We start from the raw sequence: 27,761 nt of genomic DNA, 5'->3' as shown, positions 1-27,761 counted from the left end.
CTGAATTTGTGGTTCTTCGGCCTCTGCAGGTTCCCAGCTCAAGGTTCTCAACGTCCTCCTCACTCCGCTCCGCTTACAGAGATCAACAGAACTAACTCATCACACACTCCTGGTCTTCACCTCCACAGCCAGAGGCCGTCTTCCACACACTTCTATCAAACTCATCACACACTCCTGGTCTTCACCTCCACAGCCAGAGGCCGTCTTCCACACACTTCTATCCGCTCTAGGAGCTCTCAAAGGTGGACAAACTCATCACACACTCCTGCTCTCAGCCAGTGCCTGCAGAGACTGTCGTTTGTAGGATGGAGAATGAATACAGACACACAGACTCCTTCACAGACTTTCACATGTGTATGACCACTTACCTCCTCTGTAAACATTATGCCGGTAAATATCCAGTGTTTGGCGGCCGATGATGATGCTAGTTTGTGTACGTACGAGCACGTATGACGAGCACACAAGGGAGAGCGAGCAACAGGTTACTGGTGCAGTTCACCTAACGGCCATGCGGTGTCGCTACAAACGCAGTATTTTTGAAAGTTATATATAGCCCTTTTAAGCTCTCCTAAAATAAAATCAGTGTATATGTTTTTCTGATCACACAAACATAGTCAGCTAGTGTTTACATTTACCTTCACAATAGTATTGGATATGATATTTGTGTTTAGGGCATGAATTTACACACCCTGCAAACTTTCCCCAAACATATGTCCCTGTTTTAGATGGACTGGATTAGTCCGTCTTAAATGTAAGATGTAGTCGTACATGATAATTCTTCTTCATTGAAGCTTGTGATATCTGTTATCATTATAAAACACTGGGCTCTACTGGTATTTGACTGTTTGTGTCTTCTCTTTTTGAGATTTGAGGTTTAGACCAGAAGGAGGAGATGAACTGATTCCTTATATTATAATGATGATTATTAAAGGCTTTATGTGTAGAATATTGATCTAAACTATTGTTTTAAAACATGAAAGATGCTCCCCACTTACAGAGCAAAGAATGCCTCTGTGCCTAAGTTGAATTTGAACTTAGTGCACTGCTCTAAACAATATGTAGACAGTTAAGTTAATATTGAATACAGATAAATCCTGGATGAAGTCAATCTTCTTACTGATACTACAGTCCTTGATATTAGTGCATGCTGACAGGTCACATCTGATTGCAGGTTAAACATTCTGTTTAAATATCTCTGCACAGCCCTGCTTTAGGATGACAGATGTTTTTCTATCAAGAGACCAGCTCTGTAGACATTTAAGCTAATACAGAATACAAATTAAATTAAGCCTCTGACGCCTTCTCAGGATTGGTTCATTGGGCAACTCCACTACCGTTACGCTCACGTACGCAGCGCTCTGAATCTGATGTACCCAGTTGGGGGACGATGATTGAAAATGGAGCAAGACGGAAACACTGAGACCGCAGTTTCTGCATTTGACAGAATTTTTAATGTGGCGAATCGAGCCAGACAGGAGCTGTTGCAGAGTAACAATGACATCCTTGTTCCTACAAGACACTTGTTCCAACGTGCCCGACATCGAATGTCAGGTAAACTATAACGGCGTAGTAACGGTAACTCTACCGCCGCTAGAGCTAGCCGTAAGCTACTACTACAGTATTGTTAGCTAGAGTAATGTCACTAACAGCAAACAGGTAGTGCAACGTTATTAACATTATATAGCTAAGACGCTCGCTGAAAATCAACTTATATTTAGAATAGAATAGATAACTGGACTTTGTTTGGCTCTTGTTCCACGAATATTAACATAAACATTAACGTCAAATATGTAGACAGCGTTATGAAAGCAAACAACATGGCCCGTATTCTGATTGCTAGTAATAATTTAAAGTAATAAAGCCCTATTTTTTTTCAGTATCAATTGGAAGGAGGGAAAACCCAGTTTGGAATGTGACTCCTTTTCTGTTCCCTGGTCCAAATTACACCCGGATCCCCACAGTAAAACAATGAGAGGAGTTTGCTCAGATTGGTTTTGGTAAGTTTAGGACGTCTGAGGGGGTGAAACCATTGAAACAAGCCTTACCTAACCAAAATGAGACAATGAATATAAAGTAATTATATGTAATTTATAAATTATATTTACGAAACATGTTCACATTAGATTGACATTGTGCAGACTTAAACAGCAAATAATGTGTGCTGAATGATACATCTTTTTGTATTTCTCAAATTTCTTTCATTTTAGGGAGACCAATACGTGAGACAGGGAAAAACCAACGCTCTCAACTTAAACTGAACTGGAGCTTGGCAGAGTTTAATCAGTTTGTCCATCAGAGCTACCCCCAAATAAACTTAAATCTGGTTGGGTTTGAGTTGGCCAGAACTGATAAAGGCAAGAGGCTGACAAAGGTCCAAGTCCATTCTGTCAAAGAATTAAAGGAGGTTACTGGAAGGAGTAGACTATACATCCTCCCACTTCCTGAAGTGTTACAGGTATGCAGTTCCTCATACAGTAACTTTGGTCAATGATAAAAAAATGTTTAACTTGGATCACATGAGTTGATTGTTTGTGAACTTTCACAATATATCACAGGAAACAACATTAGGTATGCATCTCGCACCTCCTGAGCCTGCACCAGCAGCATGCTTTGAAAGTGAGCCTGTGCCAGCACCACTTTTTGAAACAAGCACAGCTGAGGTAATGAAGAACACACCTCTTGCCTTCATTACCATTAGTTTTTGGTAAAAGTTTTGTATTTTTTCTGTAATGGGTTACTGTCATACACTTTTCTATTCTAATTATGTTGTATCTCTCGCTTATACTGATTACTTTTGAGACATTGCAAGAATGGCTTCAACAAGACGCAGAATTTAATGAATCATTGTTGGCAGACAGACAAATAGTAGGCTACTTTCATGCTGGATTGTCATTGGAAAAAAACATTTGTATTGTATTAATTAGATGAAAACATATTTTCTTTTATCTCAAACAGGAAATGAGACGTCAGGGACTGGAGTCACAGGAACAGAGACGGTTAAAGGTAAATTCTATTAGTTATGTAATGAAATATGATTTCAATTACTCTTTCACAGTCTGTCGCTCTAAAAATGCATTTTAAAATTCATACTAGTGTAATTATGTGTTATAGGCAATTGAGGCAAGACAAGACAGAATGGAAGCTTTTGAAGAGCCTACTGATGGTGTGCTGCTCAAATTTAAGTTTCCTAATGGATTGGAGAGGACGAGGAAGTTTGTCTTGTCTGAATCTATTCAGGTTATCACTTTACCTGTCTTAATGTTAACCTCTGAGAAGGAGTTCACCTCTGATGTTAAGTTTTGCTGTGGGTTGTGCATAGTATGATAATTCATAGATGTAAAGTCCTGTTTCTGTTCTCTGCTTTAGACATTGTTTGATTTTGTTGGGCAAGAGGAAATGGCCAGTGAGGTTTTTTGTCTTAGAGAAGCAGCATCAACCAAAGTACTGGAAAGCACACTGTCAGGATCCATTGAGCAGTACAACATCAAAGGGTTTTCGACCCTCTATGTTCAGTGGATGGTAACACCAGCTGGACAGGTGATTAGCAATGTCATTTCAAACATTTTCATTTGTACTAGTTTTTAAAAATTACAGTTTTAATGTATATTGTGTATCTGTATTTGTGTGTATTTTTGCCTCAAATTCAGATAATAGATGCATGTGACCCGAGCAATGCTTGCCCTGCCATAGACCAACAGAGCCCTTCACCTGCTCCTTCTCCTCCTCCTCCTCCTCTTCCTTCTCCTCCTCACCAGTCTCCTGTACGATCACTGCCTCTTCAGCCAACTCTTAGAACAATAGTTGAGAATAGTGAATCCTCATCATCTCAGTATGTTATTTTACTTTCATTTGAATATTTATTCTCAAACTTCAAAGTTGTCTTTTGTCATCTAAGTTTTATATTTGTTTTTATGTTACAGAATTGATCTGCAAACTGTCTTGATGAAGCTCCTCAGCAAAGTGGATCTCACCTGTAATCACACAAGCAATCAAATAAACGTTTGCAGAGACAACATCTTGCAGGGTAGCCTTCAAGCGTTTAAACGACGCCGCTTTGACCCAGGAGCAAAGCTGGATGTGATATTTGTCGACAGTGAGGGGGAAGGAGAAGGGGCTGTGGATGACGGAGGGCCAACCAGGGAATACCTGCGGTTGCTAATGAGGGCTGTACAGCACTCAAAGATATTTGATGGGCCTGAGAATGATAGGCTGTTGGCTCTTGATACTCATTGTAAGTAATTATTTAAAAATAAGTGTAACCTGTATAAAACAAATTATTTGAATCTTTACATAAATGTTTGTTTTTCAGATCTTGAGACTGGACTGTACACCCTGATTGGAAAGATGGTGACCGTGTGTATAATCCATGGTGGAGTTGGCCCATCCTTCTTTTCTAAGCGTCTCTTTCTCCAGTTTTGTGGTAAATCTCCACCTCCTGCTTCATTGGATAGTGGGAGACCAGTCTTTCAGAGAAAAGTTATTAAAGGTGTGTATTGCACAGTTTTTGAAGCCTGGTCATTACATTTTCACTGTAGATTTTTTCCCCTAAATAGGACTACTCTCATTATTGTGTTTTTTTAGATAAAAGAAGCTCAGACTGTCCATGAGGCAAATGATGCAATCACAGATGCAGAAGACAGTCTGAGCATGATGGGAACTCTGAGATACATCACATCCTTGGAGCAGAGGGATTCCCTGGTCCAGTCTGCAGCACATTATTTTGTTGATGGGCGGATGCACGTGGCATTGAGACAGTGAGCAGTTTATCCATCAGGGCAAAACTGAGGGGTGTGAAAGGGTAAACTTGTTCATATAACATTGATTTGTAATGTTCTAATTTATGTGGGTTTCAAAACTCTGGGTTTCCTTGATGAGCTTAGGGCTCACCCTGGACTCTTTGAGGACCTGTTCACCAGTGCACCGAAACCACTGGAGGCCAAAGACTTGTCTACTTTGTTTGAAGTTGATTTCTCAGTCCCTGGAAGTAATAGACGACCCCTGGAAAAACAGACCATCTGTTTCTGGAGAGACTGGTTAATCGATATTGAGGGTACGATATTTCAATGGCATGTGTGTTTTTGGCTGGACCACTGAGCCAGCCCTAGGAATTGGAATCAGGTTAGGTTGATCTGTCAGTCATTTGTGTCTTATTGTGCAATTATAGTTTCATCAGTTTCATGTAGATGCAGTTGTACAATACTTGAAGCTTATTAGTGTGACAGGCATTTATATTTCTTTCCATGTGAGCTATAATTTCCTTTGCTCATGTCTTTGTAGAAGGAGAATGCAGCCCCTTGACGCTGGAAATGGTGTGGAGTTTGCCTCTGGAGCTTCAGCAGTGCCTCCCCTGGGCTTCCCACAGCATCCTGTCATTGAATTTCTCCACGATGAAGACACTAAAATCTTTCCAGAGGCAAACACATGCGCCATAGTACTCAGACTGCCCATTCACAAACAACATGAGAAATTCAAAAGCTGTATGACAGAAGGAATTCTGCAGGCTCCAGGTTTCGGCATTGCATAATGTAACCAGGGTCCTAGATAAACACTCTCTAAAATCTCAGCATTGTTTCAAAACAACCTCCCAAAACCATTTTCTGAAAAACTGCAGTATGTCAACATTTCCTAAATAATTTTTTCTCAGCCTCTGTAGGAAATAAAAATGTATTAAAATCAATGAAAAGCTTACTTGACTTTAACTGTAGAGCATTACCTTTGCCCTAAAATGAATAAAGATTTTTTTTTAAATCTTTAAACTAGTGTTGTAGTCAAGACCACACTAACCGTGACAAAGACCTGCCCGAGACCAGAGAGCTCCGAGGCAAGACCAAGACAATCAAAATATCAATAAAATATCACAGAGGTTGAAAAAAATATTTAAAAAATCCATTGTTTAATTGAAGTTTGTATCTAAATAAATCTGACAGCGACAAACAAGGTCTCTGCAATTTGTTTTCAGTGCAGCATTCTGTGGACCAAAGGTTGAAGTCAGTTCAGGCTTTAAAGTACAAGTTCATTACATTCTAGGGCAAAGCCCTCCTCAGACTTCTGTAACGTTGCTGCAATTTCCATCAAATTAAAACAGCTTTTTCAGTGCATTTGTGTAAAGTAATTATAACTGAACACAAGAATAATTAGTAGTTATAGTATGGTTATACTATTAAGAGAGGTTAATATTTGGGAGTCAAATATTTCAGAACTGATATGACGTTTACTGATATTTCCATGTTAAAGTACAACTCACACCTTTTTTTTCCCCTCAAATTTGGTTATCAGTGACATGTTCCAATGTTATGCAATGGAGGCAGGACATTTTGCAGTTGTACAATAACATTTTAATTGTATTTTTCAAGAAAAAATATGCAGTGTCTTTGATTTCTGAGGTAAAATGACAGTGTGTAAAGTGGTGTACTGCAAGAAGTAGTCTTATTATTGGTCATTAGACAAAATATTACATTACTTAACTATGATCATATAGAGGGTACTTTAAATAAAAGAATGAGCGGATTCCTCACCTGCCTTTAATATTTGTTGAAACAATATTATAATAGTAAAACATTGTCAGTGAACATTTACTATACAATGTCTAAATGCAGGAGTATTTTCAGTGTGGTAATACCACTTTTGCTTCTGTACAGGAGCAGAATACTTCTTCCATCATAAGGTATGGTATATGGTAATTTATACAACAGTTAGTTCTGACCAAGCAATACGAATGGATCAGAGGCATTACATGAGTGACGATATAGGACACAACATCACTGGGACTTTTCACAACATGTATCACTCCACCTCAGCCAGGAGCTTTGAATACTTTGAATTGACACTTACTGAATTGCTCCCTCTGCTTCGGTGGCAGTGTATGAATGGGATTAGTTACTTCTGATGGATGATACTACATAGCGACCACTACCATCAGTGTGTGAAAGGGTGTGACATGTGGTGTAAAAGCGCTTTGAGTAGTCGGAAGACTAGAAAAGCCCTATATAAGCTCAAGTCCATTTACCATTACCATTTATAACACAAGTTAAGATTTGTACTACAAAGAAGCTGCTCTGTGGTAACCATGGGGACCAACAAAGTAACAGTGCAGGAGAGTGTTTGGGTTGCACAGAATGAGACTAGTTTTATTTAAACTGTGGAACTAGTTGAGTTGGTGGAGTTAAAATAATCTGTTGTTGATTTTTACTTGTTACCACTATTTTCTGCTTGTATTACTGTTGTATAAAAGCAACATCACACTCGAGGTCGAGATGCTGTTCTGGATATCATCACTGCTACGATTCTGTCGTAGACACACGCCGCAGTGACGATATTAAGTACAACATCACTCCCTACTGTGTGATATTACTTTAAATTGTCGTCCAATGTATCAGTTTGTTCTTAACTATTATACACTATTATTTTCACTTTGGGGCAACACAAGCATATTTGCAATTACTGTGCAGCAAGTCTGGTATTTCTGTGTCATATCTGGAATATCTTCAACTGCCTGGATGACGAGTTGCTGTGAAGTGAGGTGGATTCTGGGTTCTTCCACAACAACAGCTGGGAAATGGTCATCGTCATCAAGACTGGGGAAAGTGCCAATCCCATGGTGTGCCAAAATGGCCTCCAAACTTTGTTCACTGTAACGGTCCTCACCAAAGACATTGTTGATGGCTGTGCTGTCCATCTCCATATTGGCCAGCATTCCTGCAATCCAGATTTGGACAGGTGTTCTGTTGTTTTCTGTGCGCAGACTGTGGTTATTCCAGGCATTTCTGAAGTTCTGAAGTCTTTTCTGGATTTCTGGCAGAAAGACAATTTGCAGTGCCATTTTGTGGAGTTCATCCTCAGGATCAAGAAGCTCAGAATTCTCAAGAGAGTAAAATGTATCATAGAAAGATTGTAGAACATGCAGAAAAACATCTCTCCAAAGACGTTCTATTCTTTGGTTATGGACAGACTCGCCTGTGATGTGACTCCTCCTCTCCACACCTTGAACAAGGTTCATGAACAGTGAAACTTGTGAATTCTCACCTCCATAGTCTGATCTAACTCTGGAAGGAAGGCCATACATGCAGGTGGCTTTTACAAACTGTGTCAGTACAGTGGAGGCACGATTATTTGTGTTGCAATTCAAGTATGTGATCAGTCGAGAGTGTCCATCAATGGCTCCATGGACCACCAAACCCCACCTTGTGATAAACATAAAGGAGAAAGGTACATTTGATTATCAATCTAACAGATTGGTGGAGTTGTTTTTATACCTCTAGATTATAGTACATTGAAACTACATTTCGCCAAGTAGAAATATATTTGTAACGTGTAAAATGGTTTTACAGATATCTTGAATTAACATTTCAACATGTCAAAATGTAATTTTGACATGTTGAAATGTAATTTCCACTAGTGAAAACTAAATTGCTACTTGTCAGCCAGACTGTTTTAATGTTAAAAGGGCTTGCCATAGCTTCTGTCTGCCAACACACGTACTGCTGCAACTCTGTAATTCACTGTAACATCATCTAAACCCCCAGACACACCAATCTTTTTTACCTTTTGGGGCCATCTCCTAAAAACTTCTACATGTCTCCACCTCTCCGCTCTCGTCCTGATACACCAATCGGATGTCCTTATATGGAGAGATGGGGATGTGGTAGTATGCTGCCGATTTAGAATGATTCTGATTCACTCACATACGCCTGGTGGTGAGAACAAAATATGCTGGTACGCACGTGTCATGAATCTGACGGTGATTTTGCGTATGCACTTATTTAATGCGCAGAGTAAGAACATTTCTACACATATATTAGTGAATGAGGACCAATGAGAGGGAGGGAGACAGTGGGACAGACAGAAGTCTTAGAAAAACCCTAAATGTTGCATAATATGAGCATAAAGCTCTTAAGACTAACAAATGGAGTCGATTTGCCCTGTACAACATCAGGAAGATCAGACCTTACCTGTCAGAACATGCTACACAGCTCCTGGTACAGGATCTTGTGATATCACACATCGACTATTGCAACTCTCTACTGGCAGGTCTTCCTACATGCACTATCAAACCCCTGCAGATGAAATAAAATGCAGCAGCACGACTGGTCTTCAACCTTCCTAAAAGAGCACATGTCACTCTGCTGTTCATCTCCTTACACTGGCTCCCAGTTACTGCTCGCATCAAATTTAAAACTCTGCTGCTCGCTTACAAAACAGACACAAAAACGGCTCCTCCTAACTTTAACTCTCTCATCCAGGTCTACACTCCCTCCCCCCAACTACGCTCTGCCAATGAAAGGCGTCTGATCCAACCTTCACAACAGGGTCCTAAGATGCTAAATAGACTCTTCTCCTCTGTCGCCCCCTGGTGGTGGAATGACCTTCCAAACTCCATTCGATCTGCAGAGTCCCTCTGCACCTTTAAGAAAAAGCAAAAGACCCAGCACTTTATAAGTACCTACGACCTGATGACGATGGTTTAGATATTGTTGTTGATGATGATCATCTCGGACAACTGTGTGTGAGATTGAAAGGTTTCCATGGTGATATGAATTCAAAGGGACTGCTGTAATTTAATTCTGGGGAATTTAGTTGGATTTAACCTCTGAAACTCCTGATCTGTGTCCAAAGAAAATCAGCACATCACAACATATCTAACAGTTATGTGAGAATGTAGCTTGCTTCTCATCGTTTTAAATCAACACTAACAATAAACTACACAAACCATATTTGTGTAAGCGGACTTCAGGGTTGTAAACAGCATCCAGCAGTCTGTGTTGTCGCTCGTTTTCCTCTTTTGATCGACGAAGTTGCTCCTCATCGTTCTTTCAAACAGATCAAATATCTCTTCAGCAGCAGCAGTCAGTCTCTGGTTGACGAAAGATCTCAGTGTTTTAGCTTTAGACATTTTCACACACACACAGGTTTGTACAATTTAATGATGTCGACATTTTAAACTGATGGGAAACCAGCTGTCTTCTCACTTAGCTGCTTTATGTCAAAATGTCCTCATCCCGCCCATTCTGCTGATCCCTTTAAAAACATATTTCTTATAGTCTGTCTGTCAGTCTGCCTCTGTGTGTGTCTGTGATTGGCAGAGAATCATACCTACAGTTCAGCTGAAAGGCTTGGAGAGGGTAAAAGACTCCAGCAGCACTTGTAGTACGAAGATCAATTTGATGAAGTCCAAGGCAAATTTCCCACTGGGACAATACAGTTCATCTTATCTATCTCATCTTGTCTTATCTTATTAACTTAATATGACGTGTTTCAGCTTGTGAACTTTGATGACCCTGCTGGAGGCTACAAGCTGAATCATGTCTCTCTTAAAAAGTTCATGAAGTTGATCTTCATCATACGAGTGTTGATTAATTCAAATGGTTGTTTAATTCTGATTTTTTTATTGATCTTATTTACTGATATTTCTTTCTCTTCTCAGCCCTGATTGGTGAAACCTTAAGTATTTTTTATTATTTTTATCTTCTTTATTAATATATTTTATAGGCTTTTTTATCATGTTGGTCTGTTATTTCTTATCTGACAATCGTGTCCATTTTTGTTTGTAAAAGTGTCTGTGAGTTCTTTTGTTTGCTGTCCTGTAATTGTAAATGTATTTTATGTTTTTTGTTCGTACCTGCCTTTAGGGACTACCGATGAAATGTAGCTTTTGTGCTAATTCCGGCATATTGACTTTGATGCGATTTGCTGATTCATGTGCAATGTCCTAATTCAATAAATACAATTTAAATTGTTGTCCTTCTCTTCACTGTGTTGTTTCTTGTTACATCTGTTTCATATTGTGTGTCATGATGGACGTCGCTTTGCTGGCTGCAAAAAAAATCTGCCCACAGATACAGTCACCTGAACCTGAACCTGAAGTCCTAGTTTGGTTGTCATGAAACCAGAATTTTTACTTGGATAAGTTATCAGTTAAAATCAAACAAAATTGGTCGCAGCTGGCGGAGTGGTTAGTGCGCTCGCCCCATGTACGGAGGCTGTTGGCCCAGGTTCGAAGCCAACATGTGGCTCCTTTCCATCATATTGTTTCCCTGATTTCCAACTTAATCCACTTTCCTATCTCTACAATAAAGGCACATAAAGCCCACCTGCCAAAAAAAAGTCAAACAATATTGGTACCTGTTTCAAGTCTTACTTTATGCTCCCCCAAAACACAACATCCTCTTTTAAGTTTACATATTCTGCTCCTCTTCCCCTGTGTGTGAAGTTTCTTGTTCTAAATCCACTCTGATCCTGTATTTGATCATGCCTATAAACCCCTCTATTTCAGCCCTGCTCAGAACAGGCTGTTTCTGTGTCTGTACCTTTAAATATGTAAATGAGCTGTGTCTGACCATCATGGTGAGGAAAGAGGGGGGAGAAGTGGGCTGAAAATGTTTGAAATTTAAAAGATGGTGTGTTTATTCTCTTCACAGTGTGTGTTTGTGTGTGTGTGTGTGTGTGTGTGTGTGTGTGTGTGTGTGTGTGTGTGTGTGTGTGCGTGCGTGCGTGCGTGCGTGTGTGTGTGTGTGTCCTCAGTGAAGTGTGTCAGTCTCTGCAGAAACTTCCAGCTGCAGCAGTCAGTTCAGTTTCTGTTCAGTCTGACTGAGGGAGGTTTTTTTACGACGCTTTTTCACTGTGTGAACACAACCTGTCTGTTGATATAGTGATAACTCTGACAGTAGTAAACTGCTGCATCTTCAGTCTGGACTCCACTGATGGTCAGAGTGAAGGCAGAGTTTGATCCACTGCCTGAAAAACGACCTGGAATCCCTGATTCTCGAGTGCTAGCATAGGAAATGAGGAGTTTAGGAGTTCCTCCATCTTTCTGTTGGTACCAGGCTAAAAAGTGGTAGCTGCTATAATAAACATCCTGACTGGTCCTACATGAGATGGAGACGGAGGCTCCCAGAGCAGAGGTCACTGCTGCAGGCTGAGTCACTGTGACCTGTCCTCTGGACTCTGAGGATACAGAGACAAAAACAGAAAGCAGCATCAGGGTTTAGTGGGCTTCATTTCAGAGGGACGGATGTTCATAGAGGAGAGGAGTTTGATTCTCTGGACTTTACCTGTGAAGCAGCAGCAGAGGAGGAGAGTCCAGATGAGGACGCAGATCAAAGTCATGTTTTTGATGATGAGGACGAGGATTTCTGTTGTGATGAAGGACAGCTGTCAGTCATCCAGCGTTCAACTGTCAGGACTATAAACTCTCCCAGAGCACTGGAGCATGGTGCTGCTGATGCAAAGTGGCTCTCTATGGAAATGTTCTGATTGACTCCAACAGGGATCACTGTCATTACTCTGTTTATCAATCAATCAATTAATTATACAATTAATTAGAAAACATTCAAAACAAATTTAATATGATTTCATGTTCACGCTTCTGGAAACATTTATTCTGATATAAATCACAAATCGTAATTAATAATATTCTTGAGAAAATGATTTAAAAATAATTTAAATATCTCAAAGAAAGACTTTCTTTAATTTGTTATAATCTTTTTAAATTCTGTTTTCTTTTGGTCTCAGAGGTCTTGCAGGCAGAGACTCATTCAGGTGTCTGTGTTTGTGTCAGAGTCAGAGAGCCGTGTGTCTCTACAGCGAGAGGTTTTTGTACGACGACTCCATCAGTTTGTATCACTGTGGCTCACGTTCGGTGGAGGAACCAGACTGGATATTGGAAGTAAGTCACATATTCATCTTTTTATTCAATCAGTAAGTTATTCTGGTGTCTTTTGTCTTCATATTCAAGCCTGGAGGAAAAGAAAATACTGACCTTTACTTTTTAAATCGATTGTTTTAGAAAGAATAAAGAAAACATTTGACTTTAAAGGATTTCAGTTTAAAACAGAAACACAGACTGAATTTAAATGAAGGTAAAATGTTTGAAACCAGAGTTTTTATTTATTAGGAAATAGATGATTTTCACTCTCATGGTAAGGTGACATGTGGAGTTGTGGTAGTTTGAGTTCAGTGTGTTAAAGTCAGAGAGCCGTGTGTCTCTACAGTGCCAGGTTTTTGTACGGCCGCTCAATGACTTTGTACCACTGTGGTGGACTTTTGGTGGAGGAACCAGACTGGATGTTGGAAGTAAGTTTCTGTATGAATATTAAACCTAATGTTAAAATACAGATTTTTATATTTGATCCACATAAATCACAATTTGACAACCTCAAAGACAGCTGCTAAATAATGTTCTATTCATGAGGTTTTTCTAACAATCGATATGGACGCCTTAATGACTGAAACAACTGAATGAAATTTATTTGATTCATTAACATTTATTGAAAATGTTAAAGCAGCTGTCTCTCTGTTTATTTGTAATATTTGTCATCGTGAAACTCTAACTCTAATGAAATCGTGTTTTTATCGGTGCTGCTTTACCGTGAAGGTTCACTCAGGACAGTTTGATTTCTGTCACACTGAAACATAAACAGGTTGATATTTAACAAAGAGAAGTGTTTTAAATGTTTTCCTGAGATTCATTTTCTGATAACTCTTTAAGGTATTTATCTGATTCAGTTGTTTGAATGAACCGAACAAAACAAACATAAAGAACGGTGTTTTAAAATGCACGTAATCTCTGATCTCTTTATGCGTCTAATTTAGACATTTTTCTGATTTGAATTCACATGAAGAACATTTGATTGTGTTCAGTTGATTCTCTGTTTTAGTTTTTTTTTTTGTTTCACCTACAAACTGTTTTAAAAATGTGTTGCAAAGTTTTTGGATTATTTTGATGGGGAATGTTTGTAATGTTTTAGATTTGATTCAGATGTAGTTTAAATATATTTCAGGTCGTTCTGTGTGATTCTCTCTCTGTGTGCTGATGTGCATGAGAGGCTTCTTAAAGGGAAGTGAAACAATGTGTGAGTGAGTGACCGGTGGAGCAGAAAGAAACATCTGACAGAAACTCCTAAAAAAAGAAAATCAACTCTCAGACATTAAAGGTGTCCTATAGGGTTTGGTGTTTGATTGACAGCTGTGTGCTCCCTGTCCTCTAATCTGATTGGTGTCTCCTATAGGTGATGTGCGTCCCACCCTGACGGTGCTGCCCCCCTCCAATGAGGAGCTGGAGCAGGGGAAGGCCACGCTCATGTGCCTGGCCAACAAGGGCTTCCCCTCAGGCTGGAGTCTGGCCTGGAACGTGGATGGCAGCAGCAGCAGCAGCAGCAGCAGCTGGGAGGAGAGCAGGAGCCCTGCGGTGCTGGAGAAGGACGCTCTCTACAGCTGGAGCAGCACCCTGAGGCTCTCTGCAGACCAGTGGAGGAAGGTGGGCTCTGTGACCTGTGAGGCCACCCAGGGCGCCCAGGCTCCAGTCACAGAAAGTCTGAGTAGAGACCAGTGTTCCCAGTAAAGACTCACTGGGACTCTGCTGCTGGTTTTACTGTGATACTGCTCTCACTCTGCACCTCTCTCTCTCTTTATTTCATGTTTCTAAAGAATAAATATTAGCTTGTTGCTTCAGATGTGTGTGTATTGTTTCCTGATAATAAAAATCTGTTCATTAAATCAATGAGAAATACACTTTTTGTCTTTTTTTAATTTTTTCAAAGTTGTTAAAATAACTTTTCTTTTATCACAAACTGTCTTAAGATACTTCATCATCATGGAGCCAGTGACTACATTAAGAAATGCAGTTTCTCCATGATAACTTTACAAAGGACGAGTAAAAACACATCATGATGAGACATAAACATTGTTTTTAAACTCAGACTGAGCTCCTCAATATGTTTGATGAGTGCCATCAGTGATCACAGAACTTCAAACGATATCATTTTTCATAATTTATATAAATTCCCAAATGACAGTAAACTTGTTTTGTGCTTTAGTCTCTCCACAATAGTCGGTAATAATGAACAAAACCCATGATAGCCAGCATGACCAGCCGAGACCAGAGTGCTCAGAGACCGAGATCAAGACCAAGGCAGGACAAGAATGAGACAAGACCAGGACAATGAATTTCACTGAAAAATCATCAACTTGTGTGCAGCTGGCGTGTCACTCACTCAGACTGTAACACCAGGAAGGTTGCAGCCGTAACTGGGGGATAAAAGTCAAACTACAAATGAATTGAAGTTAATCGTTGTTTCAAAAAGGGGCTTTTCCTTTCTACCACAATCAATTAAGGAACAGTCATCACTAGCATCATGTAGATTGTTTAATTTTATTTTTTAATTTTACCAGGTAGTCTCATTGAGGTTTTGTAATCTCTTTTTCAAGAGAGACCTGGGTACATCAGTGGCAAATAAAATAATAAAAAAGAAAGAAGTAACAGACATCAAAAACACAAAGTAGATGCATGGCCAATACGCACAAAAACATCATACAAACACATTTAAAGTCAAGTCAGGTGTCCAAAGCAAGGCTATTAACATAGACAACTCCCAATTGATTTAAATTTGTGCTCTTTCAGCATCCCTTTAAATGCCACTAGAGCAGGGATGTCAGACATACGGCCCGGCCCGTTGGCCGGATCCGGCCCGACAGCAGGTTTCATCTGGCCCGCGAGACATTTTGGGAAGGAGGAGGAAATGTATTGAAAAATATTTTGAGATTTTTTATAAATTAAATATTTGTAATACGTATTTCCCCCGAAATACGTATATAATAATATGTATAATGAGCAACTTAATAGTTGATATCATGATACGAAAATTAATTAAATGGGGCACTTGAACTATCTTCTCAGCAGGGAGTATCATAAAAAAGACGAGTCGAGCGCACGAGCTGCTCCTGCATTACGCTAATCAGCAAACAGGCTGAACACCTGAGAGAGGTGACACATGTAACGGGTGTGCCTGTCCTGCTCAAGTTCTAAACTTCACTGGATGCACATCTGTTACTGGTCGTGATATCTGCGTTGTGTTCTGGTGTTGCGTTGAAAGAAGAAGTACTCGGACCACGATCTGCTACTGGTTTCTCATTTATTGTGAACCGTGCTGGCTGCTGCATCTGCACAAGTCAAAAAGAAATACAAAAGTCTCAGTAACATGCAGTCTCTCTCACACACGCGGGTCTCCAGCTTAGCGCGGACTGCTTTTTAATTCATACATGCAAATAATGCATTTTTAACAAAGGTCAAATTCTGTTTTAAACAGCATTAATGTCTTTAAATAAAATGTAACACTAAATGAAATTAAATTATTTCAATGCTAAATGCATTTGCAGCACATGAATTACAACCAGCATAATTATTTATAGAAACAGTGAACATATAAAACACACATAAAATGCACATACCTGCACAAGTCAAAAAGAAATACAAAAGTCTCAGTAACATGCAGTCTCTCTCACACACGTGGGTCTCCAGTCCCCTGTTAGCAGATAAACATAAGGGAAACCCTGTAGCACTTGGAAACATGTGTCTGCTAATAAACTTCATAAAGTTCATTCACAAGTCTACATTTAAAACACAACTCTTCTGCATGTTCACCAACTTAAAGAGTAACCTCCAATTGCAAACTGCTGCATTTTACATTGTCTATAACAAGAAATAGTGCTAAACCATGAGCAGAGCAAACTATCCTTATCTTCTCTCAGTGAGCTTAGCGCGGACTGAGAGAAGCACAACACATGACGTCACGCACACTGCGACCTCTTAAAGTGACAGTACAGGTATTAACAGTTGAACTTCAGTGAGCCACAAAACACACATTAAACATGTTAAAACGAATATTTCTTCAATGTTTATCAGGATTTGGTGAAGTTTCAAATATAAAATAATAATAATAATAATTTTAACCTGGTTATACACAGAATGCAGGTTTTCAAGAGAGATCGAAGGAGCGATATTTCTTTAGTTTTATTTGGTCACAAGTTGCCAGAATTGTATCAAAGCTACGGGACTTAACAACAGGCACACCTTTGCACTGCGCGCGCATCCTGACAGTCTTCGGTTCTATGCACACTTCTTTCCAGTTTCTCCTGTCTTCGATGATGAAAAACAAAAGTTTTGGCTGATAATAACAAAGCTTCCTATGGAGTTAGCCACAAAGAGCAGCTCGTGCAAATGAAAAACAATCATCTCCGCCATGCGTAACGATCCAGACCGTCTCCACACATCCAGACAGAAGTGTAGGTTGCGGTCACCGGCGTTGAGCCTGATGCATCTCCTGACTAGTTTTACCTCTGGTTATTGTAAAAACAGTAAATTAAAATGAATATTAACTGATTTTTAATTACAGATGGTTCATTTTTAGGTCACCCATAGGTGAACATGTTTTGTTGGTCACCTAAAAGTTTCAGCGCGACATCACTTCTAAATGCAGTAGCCTGCTGTTGCGACTTTATCACCAACTTTCATCAGACCGTAAAAATATAACTATTACTGAACATTTCATTCTTATCCAAATACGATATCACGCCCAAGCATACAGAGGTCCGCGGGTTTAACCGTGGAGCAGAGCTGAAATGCTTCCTCGAATTGCGCACAGAGATGGCACAGATTCATGGCGCATGAAGTCAGTGACAGAGTTAGATTACGATAGTGCGGACACGTAGAAGAACGGACTGCCAGACTCATATCAAAAGTCGTTTAACTGAGTTTACTTATTTGAAAAACGTGCACTCCACACGGAGCTGATCAGACTGCATTGCGCAACGCTGAAGGATAAATTCAAGTCTGTTCGTTTGGAAACATGTTATCATTTTATAATGCCTAACACTAAAATATGTGAAGATGACTTCGGTCTTTGCATCAAAGACACTCTGTGTGTTTGTGATAACTCATTCATGTGAGCAGGTTTAATCTGTAATGAACCTTAAGGAGTGCAAACTGTGCTGTGGCCTGACACACACATATCTAAAGTCTCTCTCTCTCTCTCTCTCTCTAATGCACTGATCCCAGGGCAGGTAGAATAACCTGTGTCAAAGTTTCTATAACCTTGAACAGCAATATTAAAACATAAAATAATAATCTCAAACAAAACATAATTATTGATGTTTTCTTCTGTAATGTGGTACATTTAAATATTTCCATGTGCCAACATGCAGTTTGTAATGACAGAGTTAACCCCTGCTTAATGTACTTTTACCTTTTCTGCGTTAACATGCAGTTTTCTATACAAGTACCTTTTTTTGTCTTTTTTTCTAATCATACATTAGCCTATAAATCCATGTGTCAAGTTATAGTGATGTCTGCAAAATTAGTCCGGCCCACTTGAGGTCTCATTTGAACAAATCCGGCCCCCGACCCAATAGAACTTTGACACCCCTGCACTAGAGTGACCAGATCACTTCGCCGCAAGTCAGCCTGTAGTGCACGGCTATTGAAATAGTTTTTACTGAGGGCCAGATACCAAAAATGGATACCAAATGAGGGGCCTGAGGCTTGAAATATGGGTAATCATATTTAAAGCTTTTTGAATACCATTGGGAACAACAACATATTGGAAAGTGCATACTGTATTTTTAAATGCACAACAGCAACATTGCATTGCATCATGACACAACATAAAAAAAGTCATGTCTACATTCAAATGGCCATATAACGTGAGCAATAGTCCGAGTGAGCAATACCAGACATTTAGAAATTTAGCCATTTCATTAACAGACAAGATGGGCTTAAGTGCACTCAATTATAACAATAAAGGTGCAAACTATCAAGGCAAATATTGCATCATCAGACACCTTAATAAACAGTCCGTGTGAGCCATACCACATCTATGGCTAGATTACGTGCATAATATAACATTAAGTGAATATTAAGACACCTGAGTAACATTTAAATTGTAACAAACAACCTGCAAAACTTAATCTTAAATAGTAACAATACTGCTGCCTAGAACAGTCTGCTCAGCCAGCAGTTGCTAACTATGGATAGAAATCTAACAATGACAGTGCAGAGTTTTTTTTACAAGGAAAATCCTTCAGTATTGAAAATGCACCATTTATCAAAAATCTGTCCACACCAGTGGCCACATTAAGTGCATAATATTGCATTATTGATATAAAAGATTCAGCAGTAATATTCAAACTGGTGCAAACAACCTGCAAATATCAAAATGTGTAACTTACTACTGTTGTTTATCATGTAGCCAACATTTAATGAGAGAAATGATTGATGATGATTTTTTGATTTAGCAAGAGCACTGAAGTCAGGAGTGTAGGTTGTCAGAGCAATGCGCAGACAGTGGTGCAGATGCTGGGCAGTGAGTGATGCACGGTTAGTAGTCTTAATGGCATTCATGTGTGAGAATGAGGATTCACATGTGTAAGTTGAGCCAAACATAGTGAGGATGAAAAGCGCCAGACTCCTTGAATGAGGGAATTTTTCCTTGCTCACTGCATGAGTCCAGAACTTTTGAAAACCTGTCAGCTGGAATGACTGGCGCAGGTCATCACATGACTGAATGTCAATCAGTTCAAGTTGCAAAGATGCCTCATCCAGTGAGGTGACCAGTTCCTTTGCATTAAATGCAAACTCTCCCTCGACATCCACACAGAAAGGGTCCTTCACAAATGTCATTACTTCTGTGGGGATACTGAAATGTTCAAATCTTGAGGCAAAGTTTATTTTCAAGGCATCTATAAATCTCGTCATTGCCTCTGTGATAGGTAGGCCTGATTTACACAGTGTGGGGAAATTAAGCATTTTGCCTGGACATAGATCAGCAGAAAAAAGAGAGAGCTTTCTCTGAAAAGCATTAAGTCTCTCCACAAGCTGAATCGCTGTTTTATCCCTGCCTTGCAGCTCCGTGTTAAGTTGGTTCATGTGATGGAAAATGTCGCACAAAAAGCAAACAGTAGCACAAAAGTCCTCGTTCTCCATAAGACACAGAAAAGTATTGGTCTTTTTCTACTTTGAATTGAAACACCAGTATCTCCTCTCTGAGTTCACAAAAACGTTTCAATGCGTTTCCTTTGCTGAGCCATGGGGTTTATGGGTAAGCAAGTCATTATATTGTGATGACATGTCCATCAACAACTGTCTGAAAAGGCGGTGCTGTAAGCTGGAGGTACAACGAATAAAGTTAATTACTGCCATGACAGAGTCCATGGTTTCTTTTAACTCACCGCTTAGTTTAGCACACAGGAGACTTTGGTGGATCAAACAATGTAGTGATCTCAGCTGTGGAGAAACAACCACCAACCTGATGATGAAGCTCTCTCTTGTTCGGTACGAGCCCGAAAAAGTGTGCGACGTCTTTGGTCATAACATGCAGTCAGCCCCAATATCTTCTGGTGGCGAGCATCAGACCCCAGCGGGAAAACCGTGTCAAAGTTTGCATGGGCCAAGTTGTATTCCTTGCACACCGATACGCACTTGTTGCATAGTAAACACATGGGCCTCATAGAAACAGAAATAAACAGATACTTCTTTGTCCATTCGGTGTTAAATTGTCTGTTTTCTGAGTCCACTTTTCATTTTTTTAAAGTAGAAAGAGACATTATGAACGGTGCTAGCAAAAACCGGATCTCTGGTGCTGCTTATGAGTGCATTGAGACCGTGGTGATGAGAGCAGCGCATGCGTCAAGAAGGAACGAAAACAGGAGATGGATAAACAAGAATAATTGCGACACCATGAGGTGAGACCAGGGTGAGACACACAAATTGGGAAAAAAATCCGTGCCTCTGTCTCATGGTAATACGGATATCATACACGTCGGCAATTTAAAAATGAATAAAACATACAGTGATACATTTTTAAGAGTAAAGACTTCTTAAAGGGCCACTAAAAATGACGTTGCGGGCCGGACCCGGCCCCAGGGCTGCCAATTGAATAGCCCTGCTGTAGTGTGTTCCAAGAAGAGGAGGTGGAGTACCTAAAGACCATCTTATCTATTTCTGTGTGGACCTTAGGTACACATAGCAATAACAGGTCAGACGAGCGTAGGTTATAGCTACTGATGTTGTGTGAAATTAGAGCGCATAGATAGGAGGGGAGTAGACCAAGAATGGACTTATGAATAAATGTGAGCCAATGGGTGTGCCTCCACATAGCCAGAGAGGGCCAACCAGGTACAGTGATGTGTCAGAGCTTTGCAGCCAGTCACGGACCTCAATGCGCAATGATACACAGCATCAAGGGGTTTCAAGGCGGTGGGAGAGGCATGCATGTATACAATGTCACCGTAATCAAAAACAGGCATAATTGTAGATTGCACAATGGTTTTCCTACTGGCAGTGGAGAAGCAGGATTTGTTTCTGTATAAGAATCCTATTTTTATTCTAATATTTTCAGAAAGAGAGCCTATTGTCCAGCCAAATCCCTAGGTATTTATAGGATTCTACCCTCTCAGTTTGGGAACCCTGAAGTGTGTGAATACCAATAGGAATATTGTTCACATAGGACCTTGAAAATAGTAAATAAATAAATAATAAATAAATAGCTAATTGACAAGAGGCGCTGGTGGCATACAGGATTGTGTCGTCTGCATAAAAATGTACATCACAATGTGGGGAAGAGAGCACCATGTTATTTATATACAAAGAAAATAAAAGTGGACCTAAAATAGACCCTTGTGGGACACCTTAGCTAATTTCAAGAGAGCTCGATCTAATACCTTCAGCAACAACAGCTTGAGTTCTCCCTGAGAGATAATCATAAAACAAGTTAACAGAGAGCTCATCAAATCCTATTGAAGATAGCTTATTTATTAAAATGCTGTGGTCGACAGTATCAAAGGCTTTGGATAAATCAATAAAGAGAGCAGCACAATGTTGACAGTTATCGAGATGATTAACAATATTGTTTATCACAAGTGTTGCTGCTGTGATTGTGCTATGCCCTGTTCTGAAACCTTACTGCTGAGTTTGCAATATGTTGTTGGCCCCCAAGAAGGCCCTTAACTGAGAATGAACTAAATATTCAAGGATTTTGGCTAAGCAGCTTAATTTCTCATTAAGCTCATCCAAGACCAAAACAATGGATTTTTACTGCCAAATTTACAAATGCTTTCTCACTGTATGTCAGAACAGATAACATCATATTCTAATCGTAACTTATAGGCTAAAGCCAACATGAACAGCTGTTCATATTGTAGATTGAAACACAAATATATGATACTATTTCTTTCCATTTCTAATGAGAAACAGCTGATTGAAGTTATGCAAATACCTCGTTGGGCTGAAGGGAAAAGTATATAGAAACACAAAGAAAGTAAGAAAAATGCCTGCACGAGGGAGAGGAAGACAACCAGGACAAGGGAGAGGAAGAGGAGTACCAGGACAAAGGAGAGGAGTGGGACAAGGGAGAGAAGTGGGACAAGGGCAAGGTAGAGGAAGAGGAGTTAGAATGTGTGGTGGCGTTCAAAGAAGGACCAGAGCTAGGGTAACTGATGAAATAAGAGCTGCTATCATAGAGCATGTCATAAACCACAGACTATCATACAGAGAGGCTGGTGAACACATCTCAGCCGGGACCATAGACTGTAGATATTACTGGACAAACCCTGACCCGTCTGTTATATAGGCAGCAAATGAGTCCAATCGAGGGCCGCATCCATATTGGATTTGCAGTCTCAACCTAACTTTGGATCAACCTAGCAACAGCAGTAAGGCGGGACCGGCGGGACTTAACTCCGCCCATTCAGCGCGATGTTAGCAGTCCACTTGACAACATAGCTAACGGCTAGGCTGCTATCGTCCCCTATTCCTGCTCGTCCTGAGAAAACTCTATCAACAGTAAGTTAACATTTAACTTTTCTACAACACAGTTAAAACAAATTATATTCAACCCAAATATTTAATTAAAGTCTTAAAACTACACTTTTTTAAATATACAATTATGGTTATTAGTTATTTGTCAGAGAAGTTAGACTTTGTCAGTGTTAGCAGAGAAATACATATGCAAAGTTTTATCCATAGACTGTAAATAAATATGTTAGACATCCAGAAGAAATCAATATTACAAAGCATACAGTTCATGTTACTGTTCTGACAAAAAGAGGAATGTCTGTGTCTTATATTTACTGATGTCAACAGCGATGTGGGTGAACATGACAATTTAAAAATAATTATTTAGTATTTATCATAAGACATTTGTTTTCTATAGAACCCTGTGAAGTTATGGAGTCTGTGGACAGTGTCAGCTTCACACCAAAAACAAAAAGTATTAGAAAAAATTGTGTTTAAGACTGGCATCTATTATTATGAGTTGCAGCTATCTTGTTCAATATTATTCCTACAGATAAGGCTAATAACAAAAAACACCCTGAGCTGTCACATGTAGTTAACTGTACATTTTGTCTTGTCTGAGGCATTAATTGAACACCTTTGTATTTCTCCTATAGACACAGTGTGGATTATTGGTGACTTGTCCGTCGAGGTGCCCAGAGAGCTGCAGAGACAGAAGAAGAAACCTGAGCCCCCACAGGCTGAAAGCTGGAGCTGAGGCGTGTTTTATGCCTCCTGACAAATCGTTACACCGCACCCGCCTGTCAAGCTGGTCAGCTACACGCCTTATTGTGAATAACTCTTATCCTTCATCAAATCAAACGACCCCCGTACAGTGTGTGTCGATCGAGACATGAGCTAATCAGACCTATTTGTTTGTTTTGTACCAAGCTGTAAACATGTTAATCTCTGCTGTAAAAACAGGCTTTTTGAATGTGGTTTTTCAGATTAAATAAATATTTCAATATAAATGCACTCCTTTATGTCTACTCATGAGTATACATTTCAGATTTGAATTGACAAGACTAAAATGTGCATTAATGCTAAACTCAATAGCTTAGTAAGTCTACTTTTACACAACTTTTTATTCTTTTGACATTTTTTTTGACCAAATACTAATGTAGTTCAAAATTTGCCCTTAAACACAGCCCCATTCTCAAATCAAGATACATGGAGAGTAAATAAGATCAATAACTTGTGAATAAAAACAGAGTTAAAAATGATTTAGAAATGTAGTCTTCCCAGATCAATATCACATAATATCAACTTCTCCCATCTAAACTGGACAAAGGGTTTTAAAATGGGAAGAAAATGGTTTGGTTGCAAGTTGTTTGGAGGACATCTATTTTTATTTGAACAGCTGAAGCATGATGCAAGGTGCAAACCCTCCTCCTTCTTCTGAAGCCTGTGGATGATGTACTGCTGTCTTATCTGCTGTCCATCTTCTCTCACCAGAACTTCGACTGTTGAAAAGTCAGTCTGAAGAAGCTCGAGCATGTGACATGGATCCAGGAGAACATGGACTTTTAGTGAGGGGTCTTCAGGATGGCAAAGAAAGAGAAAATATCAGTTATTCATTAAATCATTGTTTTGTTCTCATCTATTTTTCTGTATTCATCTGTGTGTAAGAGCACATTTATAAATTCAACAGTGTACTACCCAGACAACAAAGGTACAGTATTCAGGTAATCAACATCTATTCAAAGTTAAGAAGATAAACCTTATTGTAATCATGCTATTTTCAGCTCTCTCACTCACTTGCACAATGATATTCCACATCAAATTGTCTCAGATTTTGTGTGAGGAAAGATTAAGCAATTTATTGTGTCTATTACTTCATCTTAACATGAAACAAATATAACCTGAATTATTTAAATCATTAACAGGTCCCAACTCTCTGTGCTTTAGTACAGAACATACAGTAGCTCATCTGTTATTAACATGAGCTCGGTACATGGCTATATTCTTCAAACTATTTCTTGTACTTATTGCTTTATATCTTATTTTCATTCCATATGTTATTTATATTTTATATTTCTACTGCTATATTCTTTGTAAGAGCATCTGTAACGATTAAGAACTATATTAATAACCAGATTAAAATTCCCTGAACTCATTTTTTTAAATTTGGTAACAGTTTGCACAAATCTTAAGACACTACATCAACCATGTAACATTGATGTCATCCTGTATAACCTACACAGCATATTAGGTTCAGTTGAGTTAAGTTTATGTTAAGTACTGACGGATAATTACTACACAAAGTTTGTTTTTTAATGTCGACATTTACGTGGAGTATAACATTCATCATAACGTCAGATAACCATATTTACAGTCTGCGGTTAACCACCGAGGTGAACCTTTAGCTTCTAACATCACACAAACTCATTATTTTCAACAACAAACATTTCTAAACCATTGACCGTAAATAATGGGCTACACTGAGTACAGTTAGCAGACTGGTTTACAAGCTAACGCTAAGCAAGCTAGGTCCGTAAATATAAATACCGACACATGAGTATGCAGTAAATATAACACTACTATATCACTTACCGAAAAAAACTGAAGCATCAACTTGTTGGATGGTCTGTTAACCGCACAGCAAGCCATATATGTTGTCAGATATGTGTTAAACTCTCCAAACGAAGTAAAAAAGACGAGAAATCAGACGGATCAAGCTGCTACCTAGCCTCCTGACCTGCTGACCTGACAGACAGATGCAGCGTGCAGAGCTGTCAATCAAATCTGCCACATCCCTTATATGGGCATAGCCGTTTTCATTAATAAAATAAAATCCGACGAGTTATAAAAAAATTCCCCCCCCCCCCACCCACAGTGGGAGGAGAAGGGGCCGTCAACTAATTAGATATATCTCGTTTCTTGAACCAGGCTGTAAACATGTTAATTCCTGTGGTAAAAACGGGCTTTTTTGGCTGTGGGCTTATGGCACTTCCGGCGCTTCTGCAGCCAGCCTCAAGCGGAACCTCGAGGAACTGCAGTTTTTTGTACTTCCGCATTGGCTTCATTTTTCGAGACCGGAGGTTGCCCCTTGGCCGGGACACAGTGGCATCCATTGTCCGGATTTTTCGACAAGCCAACAGGTTGGATATTTTACAAGGCTTCTTCTACTGCAAAGTGTAAATCAATTTACCATGTATTACAGGAACTGTATGCCTCCGGTCTCTCATATGTAACTGTGTTTTGTCTCTCTAAGGATTCAACATCTACCTCCCTCAGGGGTAAGAAGGAAGCTCCTAAATGAAGAGCAGGAACTTGCCATTGTCAACGTGGTGATTTCTGACAATAAAATAAAACTGAAGGACATTCAGTCCAGAGTTGTAGAGGACAACCTTGTCTTAGGAACATTGTATCAATCAGCATAAATCCATTTCTCAGACTCTAGCTAATCACAGAAGCCATTTTCACATATGCACTCCGGATAATATCTAGATAATTACAGGAGGAACACTCCTGAGATTCTCCCGACCTAGCCGTTCACATGTGCTCCTCACAGCGGGGGGCTATCCCTGTCAGAGGGGAGGGGGTGCGGGGGATTTCCCGAGGTGAGACGTGACGTAAATAAACAACGTGGAAGTAGCGGCAGTAGTAACAGAGTCCGCTACACGATGTTATAATGAGAATATTTGCCTTTATATCAATGCTATGTGTAATCCAATGGAATGACAACATCCACAACAGAGAGGAGAACAACATACTGACGAACAGAAAACATAATGCAGCCGTTTAATTACGTGCACGGAGATCGTAGTGGTGGCGTGCAGACACTTTAGGCAGTAACTGTATATAAACGTCATTCTCTTTCTATTGGCTCAAATTGAAATCTCTGGAGTATATGCTGATGCGTTCAGACATCAGCTCACTCGGACTTTCTGCGGATAAAATACTAGGAGTCTGGCCGGAGAAACTCCAGGTAAAGCCCGCGCGAAAAATGCGGCTGTTTGCTTTCACACATAGCCTAAAGAACCTCCGGGTAGCCAAATCTCCAGAGTTTTTCAGGAGATTTCTGTATGTGTGAAAAGGGTTAGAGTCTGCAGTGTTTCCCCTAGGTTTAGAGCTCTGGGGGAGCGGGGTCCTGCAACTCCCGTTTCTGAGCGCACCTGAATGCATCTCTCATTGTCTGAGTACCCCTGAAAGCAGCATGCTAACAGCTCATCCCCTGAGTAACGGCAGAGAGAGAGACATGCCCAGAAAAGTCCAAAGTCAACTAAGCAGACTACTTTATTTTCTGATGCTTCTTACAGACTTTTTATTATTGCGTGTGTGTGTCTGTGTGTGTGTGTCTGTGTGTGTGTGTGTGTTCTATATGAAAGGTATCCTTATGACTTCTGTTGTGATCTCTCGCTATATAGAAAATAAAATGAACTTGACCATCATGGGGGCCGGGGGGTGCCGTTGGTTGGGCGGGCCGCCTCCCTAATATAACGGTAGGGGAAACACTGGTCTGAATGAAACAACTATACAAAGTTCATTTTGAAATAAACAGTGAGCGCATCAAAGAACTCTGTCGCCAGTACATCCAGGTAAGGTTATGCAATACAGTCATTACTGTACTATACATAGTGTGTTTGCAGTAACCTACTCTATAAACCTGGAGTACAGTAGGTCTACAGCAAAGCATTTACACACACTGTGTCTGATTACTTTCAGAGAGTCATGGAGAAGGAGGCCAATCAAGTCCCACATGAAATGATCTACATTGACGAGGCTGGCTTCAACTTGGCGAAAAGGCGTCGGCGTGGAAGAAACATAATTGGCAAAAGGGCCACAGTAACCGTCCTGGGCCAGAGAGGAGCCAACATCACCATGTGCGCTGCAATCTCCAAAAATGGTGCACTCCTGCATAAATGTGAGATTGGCCCCTGACCACCTTCTCCTGTTTTTAGACGACCTGCACAAAAGACTGGTGGCAGAGGCAGAAAGGGGACAGGTGGGAGACCACTTGCCAATATATGTGATCACATGGGACAATGTGGTATTCCACCATTCCTGTGCATTCACAGCCGGGTTTGACACCCATCCGAGGACGATGTCCCTTTTCCTTGCCACTTACTCTCCTTTCCTCAACCCCATTGAGGAGTTTTTCTCAGCCTGGAGAAGGTTTTTGACCGTCGCCCACAGGACCAAATGTCCCTCCTGGATGCAA

General features: G+C 39.9%; 2 gene segments (V, D, J or C); one reads left to right on the top strand and one right to left on the bottom strand.

Annotated features, from left to right (window-relative positions):
* Positions 1-27,761, bottom strand: part of LOC132990871 (Ig kappa-b4 chain C region-like) — a 637,710-nt gene that overhangs the window by 442,992 nt on the left and 166,957 nt on the right.
* LOC132990972 (Ig kappa-b4 chain C region-like) lies at positions 13,950-14,505 on the top strand. The segment is given in 1 exon segment: positions 13,950-14,505. A coding segment is annotated over 1 exon segment (261 nt).

The sequence above is a fragment of the Labrus mixtus genome, chromosome 16 (genome assembly GCF_963584025.1).
Source record: "Labrus mixtus chromosome 16, fLabMix1.1, whole genome shotgun sequence".
NCBI lineage: Eukaryota > Metazoa > Chordata > Actinopteri > Labriformes > Labridae > Labrus > Labrus mixtus.
The sequence above is the reverse complement of the archived record's forward strand: the minus strand, read 5'-3'. Positions and strand labels throughout refer to the sequence as shown.